General features: G+C 36.6%; 1 protein-coding gene across 1 annotated transcript; it reads right to left on the bottom strand.

The window, feature by feature from the left end:
- Window positions 1-20,027: 20,027 nt before the first annotated feature.
- LOC140642255 (large ribosomal subunit protein eL39-like) lies at window positions 20,028-20,435 on the bottom strand. The gene has a single exon (XM_072842690.1). The coding sequence runs from the start codon at window positions 20,387-20,389 to the stop codon at window positions 20,234-20,236; it is 156 nt and encodes a 51-aa protein (XP_072698791.1). The 5' UTR covers window positions 20,390-20,435; the 3' UTR covers window positions 20,028-20,233.
- Between the last annotated feature and the right edge of the window lie 1,385 nt (window positions 20,436-21,820).

The following is a 21,820-nucleotide window of genomic DNA, read 5'->3' as shown; positions in this document are numbered from 1 at the left end:
AATGAAGTAATAATGATCAATACCTTTTACCATGGAGCCACCATACTCAATTTAAATTGATTTGCTGAATTTAATCATCAAAGAGTGTTGTTTGGTTTATTTGTTTTGTATTTTTGTTCTGTTTTCATTTTTAAAGAAAGGTTCAAAGCTAAATTTCCTGAGTTCCTCTATGCTTAATCATTTTGTTTCTTTTGTTTTTGTTTTTTTTTTGTTTGTTTCTTTTTTTTTTCTTTTGTTTTTGAAATGCAAGATGACTTCACCATCAAGAAGAATGAAATCTTGCCATTGCAATGATGTGGATGGAGCTAGAGAGTATTATGCTAAGTGAAATAACTCGGTTAGAGACAAATACCATATGATTTCACTCATATGTGCAATTTAAGAAACAAAACAGATGAATATAGGAAAAGAAAGAAAAGAGAGAGAGAGGGGGGCAAACCATAAGAGACACTTAACTATAGAGAACAACTTGAGGGTTGCTGGAAGGGAAGTGAATGAGGGATGTGCTGAATGGGTGATGAGTGCTAAAGTGGGCACTTGTTATGATGAGCACTGGGTGTTACATGTAAATGATGAATCATGAAATTATATTCCTGAAACCAATATTACACTATATGTTAACAAACTAGAATTTAAATAAAAATTTGAAACAACAAAAGAAATGCAAGATGGCTTCATACAAAAAAATTTTTGCTGCATTTTCTTCCTTTTAAAGTTTTATAGACATTACTCCTTTACTTTCTGGAACTAAGTATTAGAATGAGAAAATCTAATACCAGCCCAATTTTTCTTTTCTCCAAAAGACTTGTTTCTCCTGACTGGTATCTACTTAGTTCATTCTTTATTTTTGACATTTGGTAATTTTATTAAGATACTAGTAGATATTGTTCTATCATGCTCCTCTCTGACCCCTCTCTAGATAATGCCTCATCTCAACTGAACATGTTTGTTTCTTGAGAATAGCATGCACCTGGTCACACTTCATACCTGGAAACTATTTCACTTTCATCTCCATAAAACAAATTCATCCTCCACGTTTCAGCCCAAATGTTGCTTCCTCTAGCAAAACTACCCTGACTCCACTCTCAATGTTTCGTGCCCCTGCTATGTGCATTGCCAAAACATGGTGCTTCCATTTTCATGATATTCCTCTCACTTTGTGCAATTACTTTTTCATTGTCTGTCTTGTTCATATATTCTGTGAAGGCAATGACCTTGTGCACCTTGCCACCCATTCATCCTCAGTGTCTTTCATAGGCCTATTATACATCTAAGTTTGCACAGAGTAGGTCCGTCAAAGTATCTGTTGATTGGAGGAGTGAACTCACAAAACTATTAGTACATTTTGAGTCCATAGTAATTACTAGGACCTTTACTTACCTTTCTGTCTTGAAAATGTTAATTGAAACTAAAAATGTTCTTTACGTCATTGAAAACAATTGAAATTAGTTAGCTGGCATTATCAGTAAAGATCAACATTACCTCAAAATTGAACAGACTTGTTATGGCTAACTCATTTTCATTTATAAATAAGGGTAAATTATAGGGTATCTGTTTCTTACTTCAAAAATATCAAATGCCTTTGGATAACAATATACATATGTTTACTTTAGCCTCCTCAAAAAATGTTTATACATTATTAGAACATATAAAATTTACATTCTTCTAGGTCTAATCTAAAATTTACATTCTTCTAACTCTAATCCCAAATTTATTTGGTCTTAATACTACTATTAATGAGATTCAAGATTCACATCTAATTCTTTTCCAGTTTTTTTTTTTCAATTATATTTTCAGTAACTAAATATATTCTAGAAGATTTCTCAAGAGGGTCTAAGGACAGAAAATGCTTACCACTTTTCATCTAATGATCTAACCTCCACTGAAATATTGTTTTACCCTTTGCACATCATGGTCCATAACTTTAGACCCAACCATCTTTATCCTTCAGGTGAAAGGATAAAGGTGGTTAACCTCTCTTAGGGAACTAGCTGTGCTCCCTACAGACCTTCCACACAGACTCCCTTGGATTATCTGATTTAATTATGCTTGTTGATGCTTCATTTAAAAACAAAACAAAACAAACTAAATTTCAGAAGTTTCCAAGTGGGCTATGCTATTAGAAACTTCAGTTAACCACTCACATCTAAGCTTACTGAAATTAAACAGTTCAGATGGCTAACTTACTTGCCTTAGGTCAAATCGACCAAATGACAAAAGACAAAAGAGTGCATATTTAAACTGAAAGGAGATATATGATTTGGGGCCAAGTCTACATCTTCAAAATGCTTCAGAAACAAGAAAGAATACCTGACTTCTGCGGGAACTACTATTAAATGGATGGCAAGTTAAGGAATATCAATATGCTTTGCTATTGCCCAAGATGATAGTCATAATTCAAGTGGAGTTTTTCCAAAAATGTTCAATAAGATTAACTGTAAGAGCAGAGATATATTGGCCTTGATACTGAAGGGACATGGGTGGATAATATAAGTGTCTTGCAAAAGTTTACCTGTCAATGAGGCCATCTCAGCAAGATTATAGAAAAAGGACACAGACTGGAATCCAAACATCTAGACCCCTTTGAATGCAAATGAGCTGTGAATACAGGCACTCACTGTTGTTTATTCTTGGGGTGGACTGAGGCTTCTACTTACTGAAGGAGAGCTGTGGCTGTAATGGTAGAAGGAAATCTTGATTTTGTATTCCCCATTACAGGTGTCCCAACCTCCCTATCCAACAATAGGGGCATGCATTTCACTGATCTCGTTTTTAAAGAGCTTTGTGAAGTTTTACATTTTACTCAAACTCCACTGTCCTCATCATCCCCAAAGTGCAGGAAAAATAAAGAGAACTAATGGAATTTTAGACATATAATTATCAAAGGTCTTAAAAACCCGTGAACTTCCAAGGTCCAAAGTAATGCCAGGCTTGATGGCAATCATATCAGTCTTCTGCGGAACACACAGGCTACCTCCTTCTGAGTTAAGAACTGGCTTCCTCACCTCCGAGATTCCTTCCAATACTGGAAGGATTATAAACTTATATCACTATGAGGTACCTATTTATATGCTTGACTCATTTTTCTTTAGGGTTTTTTCTTGTTTCTTTGGAGACATTCTCTTATTATTGTGCATGTCAGTTTCAGACACAGCAAATGTGCCTTCCCATTCTGCCTCCATTCTGTTAAGTCTATCATTAGAGCCTAAGGCTAACCAAGGATCTTTAACTGTGTTGTAGTAAAATCCACCCAATTTTCACATGACAACTTGTGTTTAATAAATGTATAGCAAATCATGAAGATATTTCCTTGCATTTTATCCTATTGGTTTCTGTGGTTAATATTTTAGACTTTAATACATTTGGAATTTATTTTTATGTATTCTATGAAATACTTTATTTCTCGATATATATACTGAGGAATTTGGCCCAAATTGGTTACAAAATAATGCCTTCCTGCCACTCATATTCATAAAGTCACCACTCTTACCTATAAATTCCTCATCACTACATGGGTAAAGAATTTCATTCCATTGATCTACCTGTCTTTCCAGCTCCAGTAACACACAATTTTTATTGTTGTGACTTTAAAATAGTTCCTAATATCTGGTAAGAAGATTGATTTCTGATTTGTTTTTCTTTCCTCAATTGTTTTATCTGTCCACATTCCTTTATTGTTCTACATAAGTTTTAAAATCAGCTTGTCAAGTTTACCTCAAAATCCTTTTGAAATTTTTATTAAGGTTGCAATCTGTGGATTAACTTAGGGAAAACTGACAGTTTTATCCAGTGTTTTCTTTAAGTCCTGAAAGTTTAAATCATTCTTTATAATCATTCATGCATTCTTCATGTATATTATTTGATTTTCATTATATTTTAAGATTTATATCTCTATGAAAAGCACTATTTATTGGAGTGCTCATGATATATCAACAACTTAGAAATAACTTATTGGTATTGTTCTTTTTATTTATGAGTTCTCGCTGTATTTTTTCTCATTTTTGGAAAAGAACAAGTGTTATCTCTCTTTTATCTCTTTTTTTTTCCTCATCTAACTCATTTTTTTTCTGGACATTAGTACCATGTTGGCCAGTAGCAATTATAGCAGGCATCCAAGTCTTGTTGCAGATCCTAAAGGAAATGCATCTAGACTTTCTTCATTAATCAGATATTTTATTTTTTTGCAAATGGGCTATACCAAGTTGAAATTTTCTTCTAAACTTGGTTTCTGAAACTTTAGTTTCTGAAAGGCTTTTGTTGTTATCATTGTTCTTATTGTTGTTGCTTAATCATACACAAATAGTAAACTTTTTGCCATGATAAAAATACTCAGTTCATGATTGTGGTAAATCACTTTGATAGATTTGTCTAAGGTTGAATTATTATTCTTAAATGAGTTATAAATTTTTAGTATGCTATTAGATTCAATTAACTAACATCTTCTTTAGGATTTCCATGTCTGGAAATTTCCATGTCTGGTTCCTAAATACATTTGTGCTAAGTTTAGAATAAAGTTTGCTAGATTCAGAATTTCTGTCATGAAAGAAAGATGACACAAACATAAGTTTCAGGTGGTTAAATAAAACCCTGTAGATCTGAATTTGAAATGGAAATGCCAATGTGAACTAATCAAATATTTTCTCCTCAAAAGCTACGTATTCTTAACCATGACCAGTGAAAAAGCCTAGAAACCAATGAACATGATGGAAATGAGAATGCTTAGGCATTTTAAGGCTCCCTAGTCCCTTCCCTGCTAAGGAGAAGTGAGGGCTCCTTGAAGGTAAGGCTGATTGCTAGTCTGGGATGAGAATGTCCCAAATGAGCCTGCAACTTTTTGTCATGACACATAGCATGTGAAAAGACTCAGGAACCAACCTGAAGAAACTTCCACTACCAAAGATGGGGTAATTTGGCAATCAATAAATATATCTGCGGGATCCCTGGGTGGCGCAGCGGTTTGGCGCCTGCCTTTGGCCCAGGGCGCGATCCTGGAGACCCGGGATCGAATCCCACGTCGGGCTCCCGGTGCATGGAGCCTGCTTCTCCCTCTGCCTGTGTCTCTGCCTCTCTCCCTCTCTCTTGGTAACTATCATAAATAAATAAAAAAAAAATTTAAAAAAAAATAAGTATATCTGCAATTTATTAACACACATTACACATATTTAAATTTATTTGTCTTAATGAGAATGACATGTATGGAAGCAAAAAAGTGACATTTTGTCCTGCTTCCAATACAACTAACAACTGTGCACATACCGCATTCAAAAACAAACAAACAAAATTGTAAACTTTAAAATGAAATGAATGAAAGGCCTTTGTAACTGGCTGCTCCAATGGCAGAGGAGCAGGGCACCCTAGTTTCATCTGGTCCCCAGAATTCAACTAGATAGCTGTCCAAACATTCTGAACACCGATGAACTCAACCTGAGATCCAAACAAGAATTGCTACAATTCTACAAATAGAATAGTGACCACTTTTTGCATGGCAGGAGATGCAAAGAAGTGAATCTGAGGTGACAGATTGGAAGATAGACTGAGGGAGGAGGGAGCCTCCATAAGCCTGCTACCAGAAAGTGATATAGCAGCTGAGCATAAAACTAGAACATCTAGAAGTGTGCTTTAGTGAGGGATGTCCCTGACTGAAAAACACTCAGGCAGCAATGCTGGGCAGAATTCTAGGTGGGACAGTGTGGTGTCAGGATTGGGGTTACAGAAAGAATGGTGGTGCCTGAGTGCAGCGGAGTTCCCAAGCATAGGAGCAGGGAACAGGCTATGATCAACAAGCCCAGGTGTGGGTTTTCAGCTTAGTGTTGCCATAAACCCCAAGCCCCAGAACAATCTGGCAACTGCTCTCCTAGTGCAGACAGAAACCAGGGAGACAAAGGTGATTGACTGCTTTTCCCTGCACTGAAGAGTGGAGGCCACCATCCATTGCTCAGCTCTTGGGCTGGAGATTTGGTCACCACCATTTTTTTTTTGTCTTTCTTTTTTTATATATATATAAATTTATTTTATATTGGTGTTCAATTTGCCAACATATAGAATAACACCCAGTGCTCATCCCGTCAAGTGCCCACCTCAGTGCCCATCACTCAGTGACCCCCAACCCCTGCCACCATTTTTATTTTCATCCTGTAAAGTGGTGTGGAAAGCCTTTAGGGAACAAAAGCCACATAGAGCAATCCAGAGCCACTTATAGTGAGCATGGCCCCCTGGTAAGGGCAGTGCAAATCTGCCCAGGTAAGGGCACCTGAAAATCAGTGTGACAGACCCCTCTCTCAGAAGACCAGCAGGAACATCTGGCTAATATCAAGTATACCATTCACACAGAATGCAAAACTCCACCATTGGGGAAAATAGTATATAGGATTCAAGGATTTTTTTCTCATGATTCTTTAATTTTTTCATTTAAAATCTCTTTTTTCTTATTACTCTTTTTTCTTCTTCCAACTAGTTTCTTATTTTATCAACTCTTAAATTCTTTTTTAATTTTCATTTTTACATTTACATTTTACATATATTATTAATTTTTGGCTTCCTTTCATTTTATTCAATTCAATTCTCATTGCATTTCATTACAAAATGTTATTTTTGTATATGTATAAGTTTGTTTTTCCTTATAATTTTGGGATCTAGTTTCTTCTAACAAACAGACCAAAATACACACAGGACATAATGTATTATCCTGTTCTGCCCACCTGTTTGATTATATTCTCTTTTTTCCTTTTTTATATTTTTCTTTTTCGGTTTTTGATCTCTTCTGATTTGTGGAGGTACACATTGCTGCTATATGGTTGATATTTTTGGATTTTGTTCTCTTGTTCATCTCTTCTTCTCTGAACAAACTGATAAGATGAAAAAACTCACCCCAGAGAAAAGAGAGTGCTAACTGCCAGAGACACAATAAACATAGATATTAGTAAAATTTTGGAGCTAGAATTCAGAATAATGATTATAAAGATATGAACTGGGCTTGAAAAAACTATAGAAGACACTAGAAAATCCCTTTCTGGAGAAATAAAGGAACTAAAATCTAATCAGGTCAAAATAAAGGACATTACTGAGATGCAATAAAAACTTAAGGTTCTAACTGCTAGGATAAGTGAATCAGAAGAGAGAATCAGTGACATAGATAAAATGGTGGAGAATAAAGAAAATGAAGAAAAGAAAGATAAACAACTACTGGATCACAAAGGCAGGGATCAAGAGATCAGCGACACCCTAAAGAGAAACAATATTAGATTAATTGCGGTCCCAGAGGAAGAAGTGGGCGCGGGGAGGGCCAGAAGGTATATTTGAGCAAGTGGTAGCTGAGAATTTCCCTAATCTGGGGAAAAGCACAGGCATTCAAGTCCAGGAGACCCAGAGAACCCCCCATCAAAATCAATTAAACTAGGTCAACATTTCAACCAAGTCTCAGAGACAAAGAGAAAATGCAGAAGGCAGCTCAGTCAAGAGGTCCATAACCTACAAGGGCAGAAACATTAGACTCACAATAGATCTATCCACAGAGACCTGGCAGGTCAGAAAGGATAGGGTGCTGAATAAGAAAAATAAGTAGACAAGAATACTTTATCCAGTAAGGCTGTCATTCAAAACAGAAGGAGAGAATTTAAAAAAACAAAAACAAAAACAAAACAAAACAAAAAAAACACTATCAGAACAAACAGAAACTAAAAGAATTTGTGATCACTAAACCAGCCCTGCAATAAATATTGAAGGAGATCCTTTAAGCAAAGAGAGAGCCCAAAAGTAACACAGACCAGAGAGGAACAGAAACAATATATACAGAAAAAGTGACTTTACAGATAATACAATGGCACTAAATTCATATCTTTCATTAGTTACTCTGAATGTGAATGGTCTAAGTGCTCCAATCAAATAACACAGGGCACCAAGTTAGGTAAAAAAGCAAGAACAATCGATGTGCTGTCAGCAAGAGATCCACTTTAGACCTAAGGACACATCCAGATTCAAAGTAAGGGGGTGGAGGATTGAGAACCATTTATCATGCTAATGGTCCTCAAAAGAAAGCTGAGGTAGCAATCCTTATATCAGATAAACTAGATTTTAAACCAAAGACTGTAATAAGAGACGGGGAAGGACACTATATCATAATTAAAGGATCTACTCAACAAGAAGTTATAAATATTTATGCTCCTAACTTGGGAATAGCCAATTATATAAACCAATTAATAACCAAAGAAAAGAAATATTGATAATAATACAATAAAAGTAGGAGATGTTAACACCCCACTCACAGCAATGGACAGATAATTTAAGTGGAAAATAAACAAGGAAACAAGGGATTCAAATGACACACCGGACCAGATGAACTTCACAATATGTACAGAACATTCTATCCTAAAGCAACAGAATACATATTCTTCTTGAGTGCACATGGAACATTCCCCAGAAGAGATCACATATTGGGTCACAAATCCTGTTTCAGTCAGTACCAAAATATTGGGCTCATTCCCTGCATATTTTCAACAATACTTTGAAACTGGAACAAATCACAAGAAAATTTGGAAGGAACTCAAATACATGGAGGTTAAAGGGCATCCTACTAAAGAATGAATGGGTCAACCAAGAAATTAAGGAAGAATTTTTAAAATTCACAACAACAAAAAAAGAAAGCATAACTGTTCAAAATCTTTGCGATGTAGAAAAGGTGATCCTACCAGGGAGTACATAGCAATACAAGCATTTCTCAAGAAACAAAAAAATTTCAAATGCACAACCTAACCTTACATGTAAAGGAGCTGGAGAAAAAACACCAAATAAAGTTTAAGCCAAGTAGGAGAAGAGAATTAATAAAGATTAGAGCAGAAATCAATGAAATAGACCAAAAGAATCATACATAGAACAATTCAATTAAACTAGGAGCTGATTCTTTGAAAATTAATAATCTTGATAAACCCCTAGCCAGACTTATCAAAAATAAAAGAGAAAGGACCCAAATAAATAAAAGCATGAATGAAGGATAAGAGATCACAACCAATACCTAAGAAATATGAATAATTATAAGAACATATTATGAGCAACTATATGTCAACAAATTAGGCAATCTAGAAGAAATGGATGCATTCCAGAAACACAGAAACTACCAAATCTCAAACAGGAAGAAATAGAAAATAACCACCAAATAAATTGAAGCAGTAATAAAAAATATCCCAACAAACAAAAGTCCAGGGCTAGTTGTCTTCCCATGGGAATTCCACCAAACAAGAATTACTACCTATTCTTCTGAAGCTGTTTCAAAAAGTAGAAATGGAGGGAAAACTTCCAAACTCTTTCTAAGAGTCCAGCATTACCTTGATCCCCAAACCAGAAAAGATACCACCAAAAAGGAGAATTACAGACCAATATCCTGATGAACATGGATACAAAAATTCTCGCCAAGATACTAGTCCATAGGATCCAAGAGTACATTACAAAGATTATTCACCATGACCAAGTGGGATTTATTCCTGGGTTGCAAGGGTGATTCAACCTCTGCAAATCAATCAATATGATACACTACATTAATAAATAAAGGTAAGAACCATATGATCCTCTCAATAGATGCAGAAAAGCACTTGACATAATCAGCATCTTTTCTTGATTAAAACTCTTCACACACACACACACAAAAACTCTTCACAGTGTAGGGATAGAACAAACATAACTCAGTATCATAAAATCCATCTATGAAAATCCCACAGCAAATATCATTCTCAACAGGGAAAAACTGAGAGCTTTTCCCCTAAGGTCAGGAACACGACAGGGATGTCCATTCTCATCACTGTTGTTCAACATAGTACTAGAAGTCCTAGTCTCAGCAATCAGACAAGACAAAAAAAAATAAAAGGCAAAGAAGAAGAGGCGAAGAAGAAGCCAAACTCTCACTCTTTACAGATGACATGATACTCTATGTGGAAAACTCAAAAGAGTCCACCTCAAAATTGCTAGACCTCATATAGGACTTTAGCAATGTCACAGGATATAAAATCAATGCACAGAAATCAGCTGCATTTCTGTACACTAACAATGAGACAGAAGAAATAGAAATCAAGGAATCGATCCCACTTAAATTGCACCAAAACCATGATACCTAGGAATAAACTTAACCAAAAAGGTAAAGGATCTGTACTCTAAAGTCTATAAAACACTCATGAAAGAAATTGAGGAATACACAAAGAAATGGAAAAACATTTCATGATCATGGATTGGAAGAACAAATATTGTTAAATGTCTATTCTTGCCAGAGCAATCTATACATTCAATGCAATCTCTATCAAGATATCATCAATGTTTTTTGCAGAGCTGGACCAAATAATCCTAAAATTTTTATGGAATCAGAAAAGACTCTGAATAGCCAAAAGAAAGTTGAAAAACAGAACCAAAGCTGGAGGCATCACAATTCCAGACTAAGCTGTATTACAAAACTATAATTCACAAGACTGTATGGTACTGGCACAAAAACAGACACATTGATCAATGGAACAGAATAGAGAACCCAGAAATGGACCCTCAACGTTATGGTCAACTCCTCTTCAACAAAGCAGGAAAGAATATCCACTGGAGAAAAGACCATGTCTTCAACAAATTTTGCTGAGAAAATTGGACAGTCATGTGCAGAAGAATGAAAGTGGACCATTTTCTTACAACACACACACACACAAACCCTGAAAATGGATGAAAGACCTAAATGTGAGACAGGAATCCATCAAAATCCTAGAGAAGAACACAGGCAGCAACCTCTTTGACCTCAGCCACAGTCCCTGGCTAGACATGTCCCCAAAGACAAAGGAAACAAAAGCAAAAATGAACTATTGGGACTTCATCAAGATAAAAAGCTTCTGAACAGCAAAGGAAACAGTCAACAAAACCAAAAGACAGCCTACAGATTGGCAGAGGATTTTTACAAATGCTTTATCAGATAATGGGTTAGTATACAAACTCTATAAAGAAATTATCAAACTCAACACCCAAAGAACAAATAATCCAATTAAGAAATGGACTGAAGACGTGAACAGACATTTTTCCAAAAAAGACATGCAAATGGCCAATAGACACATGAGAAAATGTTCTGCATCACTTGCCATCAGGGAAATACAAATCAAAACCACAATGTGATATCACCTCACACCAGTAAGAATGGTGAAAATTAACAAGTCAGGAAACAGCAGATTGGTGAGGATGGAGAAAAGGGAACCCTCTTACACTGTTGGTAGGAATGCAAGCTGGTGCAGCCACTCTGGGAAACAGTATGGAGTTTCCTCAAAAACTTAAAAATACAGCTACCCTAGGACCCAGCAATTGCACTACTAGGAACAGCAATATACCCCAAAGATACAAATGTAGTGATCCTAAGGGACATCTGCACACCAATGTTCATAGCAGCAATGTTCACAATAACCAAACCATGGAAAAAGCCCAGATTTCCATGAGATTAATGGATAAAGATGATGTGGTGTGTATGTGTATGTATACAGAGCAATTCCTATATATATATTATATATAGGAATATTACTCAGCCATCAAAAAATGAAATCTTGCCATTTGCAACAACGTGGATGGAACTAGAATGTATTATGCTGAGCAAAATAAGCCAATCAGAGAAATAATTATCATATCATTTCACTCAAATGTGGAATTTAAGATACAAAACAGAGGAGCATAGAGGAAGGGAGAGAAAAGTAGAATATGATGTAATCAGAGAGGGAAACAAACTATGAGACTCAACCACAGAAAACAAACTGATGGTTGCTAGAGGGAGTTGGAGGAATGGGTAACAGGGGAAGGGCATTAAGGAGGGCACATGATGTAATGAACACTGGGTGTTATATACAACAGGTGAATCACTGAACTCTAACCCAGAAATTAATAATACATTTGTGTTAATTAATCAAAGTTAAAAATTTTTTAAAAGACCACATAATTTAATGTTTTGAAAGAGGATGGAGTCCCTTTGTCAATATCATCAAAATAAATGTGAGATAAAATCTATAATTTCCAAGCCAGACCTTATGATCTTATTCTGCAATTTACCCAAAGTCAAGTAAGGGTATCAAAACATATAATAGGGTGCACCTGTGTGTCCAGTGGTTGAGCAACTGCCTTTGCTTCAGGGCATGATCCTGGGGTCCTTGGAGCGAGTATCACATCAGGCTCCCTGTGGAGAGCCTGCTTTTCCCTCTGCCTGTGTCTCTTCCTCTCTCTGTGTCTCTCATGAATAAATAAACAAAATCTTTTAAAAAACTTATAATAATGTTCTACATTTGGACATGAAACTATTGGACATTCATATTGATCAATAAAGCAAGATTGGCATTTGGGGTAGAATAATTTCAAGAAAAATAAAACCTGTGTTCACCCTTAAATGTGTACATATAGGTACAGCTTTATTCAAAATAGCTCCACAGTGGAAACAATTCAACTGTCCACCAATAGATGAATGAATAAACAAATTGCCCTGTATCTATCTATAAAATTGAGTTCTCACCAATGGAAAAAAAATACTACAAATAAGCACATTAACATGGCTGAGTTCCAAAATCATGATATTGCATGAAAGATGTCAGACACATGAGTAATATATATATTGTATGGTTCCATTTATATGAAATTCCAGAATGCATAAAACCAATTTGTAGTGACACGAAATAGACTAGCAGTTGCTTAAGCCAGAAGAGGAGGGATATTTGCCTACAAATGGACACAATATTCTAAACCTGACTACAGTAATGGTCACTTGGGTGTGTACATTTGTCAAAATTCATCAAACAATACATTTTAAATGGGTTCATTCTCTTCCATGTAAGTTTTACACCAATAAAGCTTATTTCAAAAAACTATGAGTCCATAATGACAGCAGAAAAAGAAAAAAGGAATAAAAATGTATTTGGCACTATTGAAGATAACTATTATTCATGTCTTACCCTAAAAATGAGTAACTAAAGAAAAGAATTTGGAGGAATTGTAGTTCTTTCCCAATTAATGGGGGAAGTTCTTGATGGAGGATTTACCTAGTAAATAGAGAAGAAATGATAGGATTAAAAACTTAACATCTCGCAAGCCACAAAAAAATTAGCTCAGGCAGTGTCAGGCATTCTGCTAAGTGAAATAAGCCAGACACAAAAAGACAAATACTATATGGTTTCACCCATATGTAGAATCTGAAAAAAAAAAAAAAAAAAGTTTAACTCATAGAAACAGGGAGGAAGTGGTGGTTGCCAGAGGCTGGGGGATGAAATGTATTGATATTAGCTACTTACTCTCAAATGGTTCCATCAAACACAACAAATAAATAAAAGATGATGGCTAGATATATGTGGATTATGATAGATAGATGAATAGACTAGATAGATTCAGACAGATAAAAGAGAGGCTGAAGCCTACAGAGCAAAACGATTTTCAAAATTTGAATGTTTTGAGTGTGCTTTATACTAGGTTTCCAAGTTTTCTGTGAGTTTAAATTTTTTTTCACAATAAAAGGTAAAGGTATTCTAAGTCCTCCCCCAGGAAATTCTGTGACCACCTCATACCTAAGGGGAAATCTAATACAACAGAATGTTTCCTTCCTGCCTTTACAACCTCATCTAATTCCCAATTCGATTTAAAATAAATTTCCACCTCTCATACTCCTGTCTTTCTTCAAAATATTCGATTACTTAGGATGAAAATCCAGCAGACTAAAGAACTATTTCTAATGTTTTCAGGCACAACCTGGATACAGGAAATTTTAGACATGATTCCTAATGATGGCAATGTGGCAAAATGCAAACAAGCAACCTCTACTGAAGACATCCTTTTACTGAATTAGAATTCCCCTATGAAGAAACACCTGGTGAGCAATACGCAGCAAGATTGAAAAGGCTCTGACCACAAGGTAACCAAACAACTCACAGGGCCTCAGAAAGGGGGTCCTGTGGAGGTCTGGGAGAGCCTATTTCCTTCTTATAACCCAACTTATCTGCAGTTTAAGAAGTCAAGCTCTGGGTTTGGCACCAGCAGCATCTCCTTGTGTTCTTAGGTAATGACCTCTATCTTACTAACAAGTTACTCTTTCTACTTCTTTCCTTTCTGATTCCTAATGAATTGATGGAGAGTGCTCTCCTCTTTTTTTTCCTATTTCCTGTGTTTAGATCAGTGAAAGGACCAGAAATTGGTTTTGAACTATTGTAAAAGGATGGGAATGATGATTCCTAAAGGAAAAAAAGAAGGAGCAGGAAAAGAGGAGAGGCATATATTATGGACTTTCACAGAATTCACTGAGGGAGCTAAAGAACTGTCCTAAAAGTCTAAACACCCAGAAAATAAGATAAAATAAAGAAATATTTACTTGAAAATAGGAAGAAAGGGATGGTCTACACATCTTTTTGAATATACAGCTATGGTCTCCTAGGGAAAAAATAAATAAAACAAAATCACTCTTTAACCTAAGACAAATGTGATTTCAAGGACTTCCCACGAGTAATAGGAATAGATGAAAAATATGAATTGTGGAATGCCTAGCTAGCTGAGTCAGAAGAATCTGTGACTCTTACTCTTAGGGTCATGAGTTCAAGCCCCACATTGGGTGTAGAGATTACTTAAATGAATGAATGAATGAATGAATGAATATGAATTGTTTTTCTAGATATGGCTACAGCTCTTGAAATGCCTCACTATGAATATTAAAAACACTTTCTTTCACATCAAATACCATCATCTTTCTGGAAATAAAACTGCAAGTTAAAAATTCTGATCTTTCAAATTTCTCTTAGCTTGATATAAATGATGGAACTGAAGGTATTTTCAAGATCACATTTTCCTAGACCTAAGTCCTTAAAACCAAGGATTATATGAATTGAAATTTGTGGATATCCATTTTACTAAAATTCTGTTTCCTTTGACCCTATTTCATGATAACTCCTTTGCCAAAGTTTCCAAAATAATTTGTATTGTTATAAATGAGAATAGATGAGGAGTTAGAATCAATGGAAACACTTTTTAAAGTAAAACCTGTTTGCCTTGCTCTGCCAAAATATTAAAGGATCTTTTCCTAGCCTCAGAAGCAAAAGTGTAGGATAAGCTTCTCTTAGAGGGTTTCCTGCATCCATAAACCACCCAGCTGGATGGATTCAGACCTGTCATCATTTTTATCTCCTTTGCCTCCATATCTGGCACCTCACAGAGTCCAGTTTGTTCCTTAACACCTCTCCAATCAACCCCGTAAACACATCACTAGCAGCTTTACTCATGTCAAGGCACTCTTTGCCTCCCAGTTGTCTGCCTGCATTTCATCTTGACCCTTCCAACCTTTCTTTTCTGTAGTCAGTAATATTTGTAAAATACAAATCTGACCAAGGCATTTCTCTACTTTAGAGATGGATTAAAGATTGAATTCCAAGTTTTTCATATGACTTTCAAGGCCATTGGCAGCCTGGGCCCTGTTTCAGCCATTCCATTCTTGGCTACAATCATCCTTTAACTCACAATGCTTCCCCACACCCTGGATCTTTTCATATGCTATTCATCTGACTCACACCCCCTCTCATCTTTACCTGGATAATAATTCCTACTTCTCTTCGGATCTTTACATAGACACTGCCTACTCTTGGAAGCTTCCTTTGACCACCCAGGGCTGGATAAGTTTCACATATATATTGACTTAAACGTGGGTATGTTTGTCCTATCATTGTATTCATGCATTGTCGTTTTCTCTTTTCTCTTTTCTTGCCTGTCTCGACTATGAGTTCTTTCCTTTCTTGACTGACTTCCTTGAAGGAAAGGACTAAGCCGGGCACATAGTTGGAGCTTACTTGTTTGCTCAGGCATTTATGATTGCATGAACAATCATAAATTCTCAATCAGCAGATTGCCATGCCACTCTCCTTATTTTGCCTGGATTCCCTGGGTGAAGCCAAAAGCAACCCAACTAAGAAAACAATTATATATTAGCAAAAACACTCTAATTCTTGAGAAACACTGTCTGAGACATTCCTCAGTGAAGATTCTTGTCAATATATCCAGGTTCTCTGGGTATAATGGAGGAAGCTAGACTCAATGCCCAATTTTCTCTGTTTCAGACCTGACCCCATTGAATAATAACATATATTAATAAGAAAATCCCTCAAATTCTCTAAATTTCAGTTACTTCACCAGTTAGAGGAGGAGAGTGTCCCTTCTCTTCTTACCTATCCTTAACATTTATAGGAGTCAAATAAGATAGTATGTGCAAATGTTTTCTCCTTCCCCAATTGTGAAGCTTTAAAATTCCTGTTCACCTGTCAACATACATCTGAGACTCATCATTTCATGATTCCTCCGCTGAATGCCTAGGAATGCTCTGTCACTTCTTCCTTTTGTGAGTACTTGGCATGTTATTTTCGAATCATAATTTTACAGTACTGTGCTAACATCTTGTTCATCCTCCTACTATATAACCATTCTAAGCATAGGGCTGTTTCCTTGTCTCTATGCTCCACATGTCCCTCAAAGCAGCAGGGTCAACAAGATGGAATCTGTTTATTCAATTACTATTCTTAATTAATAAATGACTAAAATTTATAAATTATTACGTATTTATAAGGAGTACTTAATCACTGTGTTGGAAAAGTCTTCTATAGTTTTGTCTTTCCTTTATGACTTCCTTTCCTCTCATTGATTTCCTCTCATTGAAATCCCAAGGATTGCCTAATATCTAACTACTACTTTCACAGGATGACCTCATTAATGTCTGACTCTCAGAGCTTTGGAGGAGTTTTGTGAGAAATTCACACCTGGAAAAGTGGAGTGCAAATTGCTTTTGTGGTATTTTGTCTTTCAGGAGATTCTAACAATGAAGGGCCCCTGGAATCCTAGGAGAGAATGCCACTGAATGCTATCCTGAGCAACCAGGTCCTATCTTGGGGAAATAGAGACTGGGGAAGCCAGATAGAAGAGATTTTTTTTTCTAAAATTGGATGCAAATGTAAATCAAGGTCAGTGCAGGGACTAAGGTAAAAATCTCCAAATTCTGGAGTTGAATTTTAAAAATTAACTTCAAAACTATGGAGAACTTATTTCAAATGAACTAAGGAGACTTATTTCAAATGGAAAGATCTACAGCAACAGAAGGTAATTCTAAGACTTCATGCCAATTTGATCTAACTGTGTTATTGAGCTGCAGACCCACTGTATACAGCCATAAAAGTTTCACACTGCACAACCACAGAGAGTGCCATTCCCATAGACCATATGTGCAATCTTATATGTCTTCTCTAGCAGGGTTTTCAAATTAGCATTAACAGTTGTGGCCTCTCATCTTCAATATTAAGATCACATCTGGGCAGCTTAGGAAACTAGTGAACACTTTAGGGATATACCTGTCAAAAAAGCAATTGACCAGAATTGGAAGGTGTCAAAACAGACTGAAAGGATCCTAAAACCTCCACAGAAGAAGATATCTCAGGGATACAACACTGTTTAGACAGAAGAGACTAGAGGGTTACATGGGTGATTTAGGATTTAAGGCCTGTACGTACCTTCTTCACATACAACTTTAAAGTAGAAACAAGTTTATAATATGTCATTACATTTTATATTGCAATGGAAAGAACTGAGACAAATGGATGGATCTCTGCTCCACATACTGAGTATCTCTCCAATAAGTATAGTTCCTATAAAGGAAATGACTAGTTTTTAATATTGAGAGTGCCCAGTCTTTGGGCTTCCCTGAGTAAGCATCTGTCAGTATACTGGGCAAAGGACGGCTTTCAAGCAGAAAGTAGAACCAGATGACCCTTAACTGTCATCAAAGACAAAAATAATACATTGTCAAAAAAATCAAGATAACAGTATCTCAGAGCCCCTAATGACAATCCATTTATCTGATTAAATTTAATTAAATGTCCAAATCAGGAAGTATTTGCATTGCCCCCACAATTCATTATAGTCAAGCCTGACCATTATGACCAACACATTATAGCCAACCCTTATCCTGACCAACCCTTTCTCTTGAGGGAAAGAAAAAGACCAAAATGAAAGTACTTCCTCAATGCAATTTGTAATAAAACAGAAATCTATGGAAACATAAATTAAAAATAGTCCCTATCAATTATGTCACTCAGGTGAATTAAGAGAGAAGACTCTGTCAAAACAACTTCTCTAGAAGCAAATATGATGAAAGAAGGCAGACAGCTAATGATAAGAAAAATTACAAAGCTAGATAAGACTCCAATTGAGTACATTTCCCAATATTTATGCAGAGAATTTTTGAGAATAGTCACGGAAGAAGGATGCATGGGAGGGAGAAGGTATCCAAGACTTCTCTTATGATTATCCTCAAGTCCTGTGTTATGATAGCTCCACATGTCAATTTGCCTGGTCTATGGACCCAGTTAGTTAGCCAACCAATCTGGGTGTTTCTGTGAAGGTATCTTATAGATCTTATGAACACCTACATCAGGTAACTTTATTTTTTATTTTTTTTTATTTTTTTTTATTTTTTTTTAATTTATTTTTTATTGGTGTTCAATTTACTAACATACAGAATAACACCCAGTGCCCATCACCCATTCACTCCCACCCCCCGCCCTCCTCCCCTTCTACCACCCCTAGTTCGTTTCCCAGAGTTAGCAGTCTTTACGTTCTGTCTCCCTTTCTGATATTTCCCACACATTTCTTTAAGTCAAGTTTACCCTCAGTAATGTGAGTGGGCCTCATCCAGTCAACTGAAAGCTTAAGAGCAAAAATTTAGGATTACCAGATAAGATGGATTCTGCCTCAAGACTGCAATATTAAATCCTGCCTGCATTTCCAGCCTGCCAGCTTGTCCCATGAATTTCAAACTTTCTAGCCCTCACAATTGCAGGAAGCAATTCTTTAAAATACACACACACACACACACACACGTCATCTCCTATTGATTCTATTTCTTTGAAGAGTTCTGACTGATACATGTATCAGTCAACATGATGCATGAGGGCTGTAGTCAGCCACAAACATACTTCTCTGTTCATACTGACTTAGAAAAGAACGTTTCAGCTACTTGCCTTCTTGATCTGTAGACTCTTTAATCTCTGAACAAAGTTTCACGTCTACTTTACACAATGCTTACAAACATAGCAAACATCCAATATTAAGATTACTTTTTTATAATTAGTCATATTGTAATATATACTATATATAACATATACATAATATGCTAATATAGTTTTTATAATTATTGTGCAGAGCCAACATCAGGAAGCTGCCACTTGTACCAATCCATCTGGTACACTATAATATCACCGGAATGAACTAAAAGTATGGTACTAGCTAACTAAGTTTCCATTCATCCCCCTATGATGTGTGAATGAAAATCTTTAAAACTAGTGAAAGAAAACCAATCCCATATTTGCCAAGTAGGCAAAGCGCATTCATCATAATAAAAGTTATCCTCAGTGGTATCTCTCTCTCTGTCTCTTTGTTGTACCTCTTTCTGATTAATCAACTGTGCATTGCAAAGCACAGCCATGAGGTGAGAGCCACAGGAGGACCCTTGCTCTAACGCTGAGCTGCCAGATTCAGTAATGGATCTGAAACTAAGTACCGTTAACCAGGAACAGGCGAAGTATTTCATTATTAAAATTGTATGAGACCCACAAAATGGTCTATGTGGACAAAGTCACATATGATAAATGCATATGATGAATCTCCACCTTAAACTGTAAAGATGGATACAGCTTTTCTTAGTCGCAACTACCTGTCCTTCACTAAATAAGCTGAATAAAAGTGTTAGAAGCTTATTTCAAAGAGATGCCAATTTTTTTTTTTTAAAAAAAAGATTTTATTTGAGAGAAAGCACATGAGCAGGGGGAGGAGCAGAGAGAGAGACATGTTGACTCCCCGTCAAGATCTGAGCCAAAGGCAGACGCTTAGCAGACAGAGCCACACAGGCGTCCCCTAGCCACACTTTAAATACTTTGTTGTCAAGGGCCATTTCTATCACTGCAGAAAGTTCTATCAGATGGTGCTATGTGAGATCTGACAGGAGGGGGAATTCAGTACTTCACAAATCAGCACACAACAGCAGCTCAGCTGAAAGGTCTCACATTTATTACTGAACCAACCTACTGGTATAGAGGCATAGTAACAGAGAAAATCATTCTCTTGATAAGACATGTCTATTGGCCAGGTAGGAAGGATGTTTCCATATTGATAAGATAGGAACATGTGATCTCCATGTGGCTTAAATATGTGTGCCAATTATGTTTGCTATTTCATGATGTGCGATGCTTCCTCACAGACCCAGTTTGGTTCTTCTCCAGTGTCTCCTCTTGGAATTGTACCTGATTTTATTACCAGTTTTCATCCGAATCCACTGGGGAATAGGACAATTCTGCTTTTGTTTCTTGGCCAGGAATCGCTTGATTCTGAAAGTCTTGTGAGAAGACATGGCGATCACAGTCAACCACACGCAACCAGGATGGCGGCGGAAAGGAGAGAGCGAGATGCCAAATTAACCGCATTGCTTTGGGTTTAGCCCTGGTATTGAGATCTAACGGTGCTCTTACCTCCTCTAGTGGTTCATGGCTCCTGGTATGACCACATGAAAGGGTGGCAGGCTGAAAGAGCAAGCACCAGGTTCTCTCTCTCTCTCTCTCTCTCTCTCTCTCTCTCTCAGACGTGAAAAAGATTAAGTGCCACTAACTGTCATTGATCAGACCCAGCAAAGCCTCCTGACAATTACTCCATACCAGAACCCGTCTTTTAAATTAGCCAACCTCTTCTTCTTTTTCCCCTCTTCATAACATTTTTCACTATGGCCAGAATCCAAAATGAGAGATCCACCAGCTCTTGGAATTTTTAGAGAAAATCTTATCAGAGGATGTTATAAATAAGAACATCCACCATAAAAAAATAAATAACTTTTAAAAAAGAACATCCACCATACCTCATCTGATGTCATGAACAAAATCCCATGGCAAGCCAATCTACCTTCACACATAAATGATTTCACCATCTGCAGAATTCTTAAGGAAAAGTTGGTGGCATTTCTTTTAACTCAATTCTGAAAAATATTCTGCCCTGCAAGTCAAAAATAATTGTAAACTTAATTTTCAGGAAGAAGTGCTATCTTTCAATCACAGTAAGAATCTCTACCCCCTTCATCCTGCCTTTTTGGCAAAAGCCCAGGCCCATGCTTCTCAGACTTGATCTATAGCAGGGACCCTAGAGGGCTTACTGAACACTGACTACTGGCCTACCCCAGAGATTCTGACTCAATAAGTCCAGAAGGGTCAAAGTATCTGCCTTTTGAACAAGTTTCCAGGTGCTACTGCTGCTGCTGCTGCTGCTGGACACTTTGAGAACTTCTGTCCTTCATAAACATTAAGACCCAACTCAAGCATCACCTCATCTCTTGCATGTCTTGCATCCTCTGGGCAGCTATGGTTACTTTCCTTGCTGGGTCCATCAATATTTTTGTTCAGAGCTCATTTAGCCCCCAGCATGTAGCCTCATAACTATTTATTTTCATGCCCATCTCCATGCAAAGACTATGGATTGTCCAGAAGAGAGTGTCAAGCTCAGTTTTGTTCCACTAGCACCTAACACAATACCTCACATACCACAGGAACTCAGTGAACATCAGCTGGATGAATGAGCAAATGAGTGTATGAATGGATATACAAATGAGATATTATTTCTGTCCTCAAGAGGTTAACAGGCTCTTAACTATTACTGAATTAGTAGAAGGTCAGAGTTCTATAAGGGGGCTATGACAAGTGGGTCCCAAATACAGTCCACCTGCCTGAGACAAAATTAACTAGAAAAGCCTAGCTTCTGTGATGCCATTCCTAAAGATTTTAATTCCTTGGTTAAAGTT

This window comes from Canis lupus, chromosome 11 (genome assembly GCF_048164855.1).
Source record: "Canis lupus baileyi chromosome 11, mCanLup2.hap1, whole genome shotgun sequence".
Lineage (NCBI taxonomy): Eukaryota > Metazoa > Chordata > Mammalia > Carnivora > Canidae > Canis > Canis lupus.
Note: the sequence above shows the minus strand (reverse complement) of the source record. Positions and strands in the feature narration are given on the sequence as shown.

Excerpts from the sequence above, each read along its gene's own strand:
- LOC140642255 (XM_072842690.1), bottom strand. The coding sequence starts at position 20,389 with ATGTCTTCTCACAAGACTTTCAGAATCAAGCGATTCCTGGCCAAGAAA.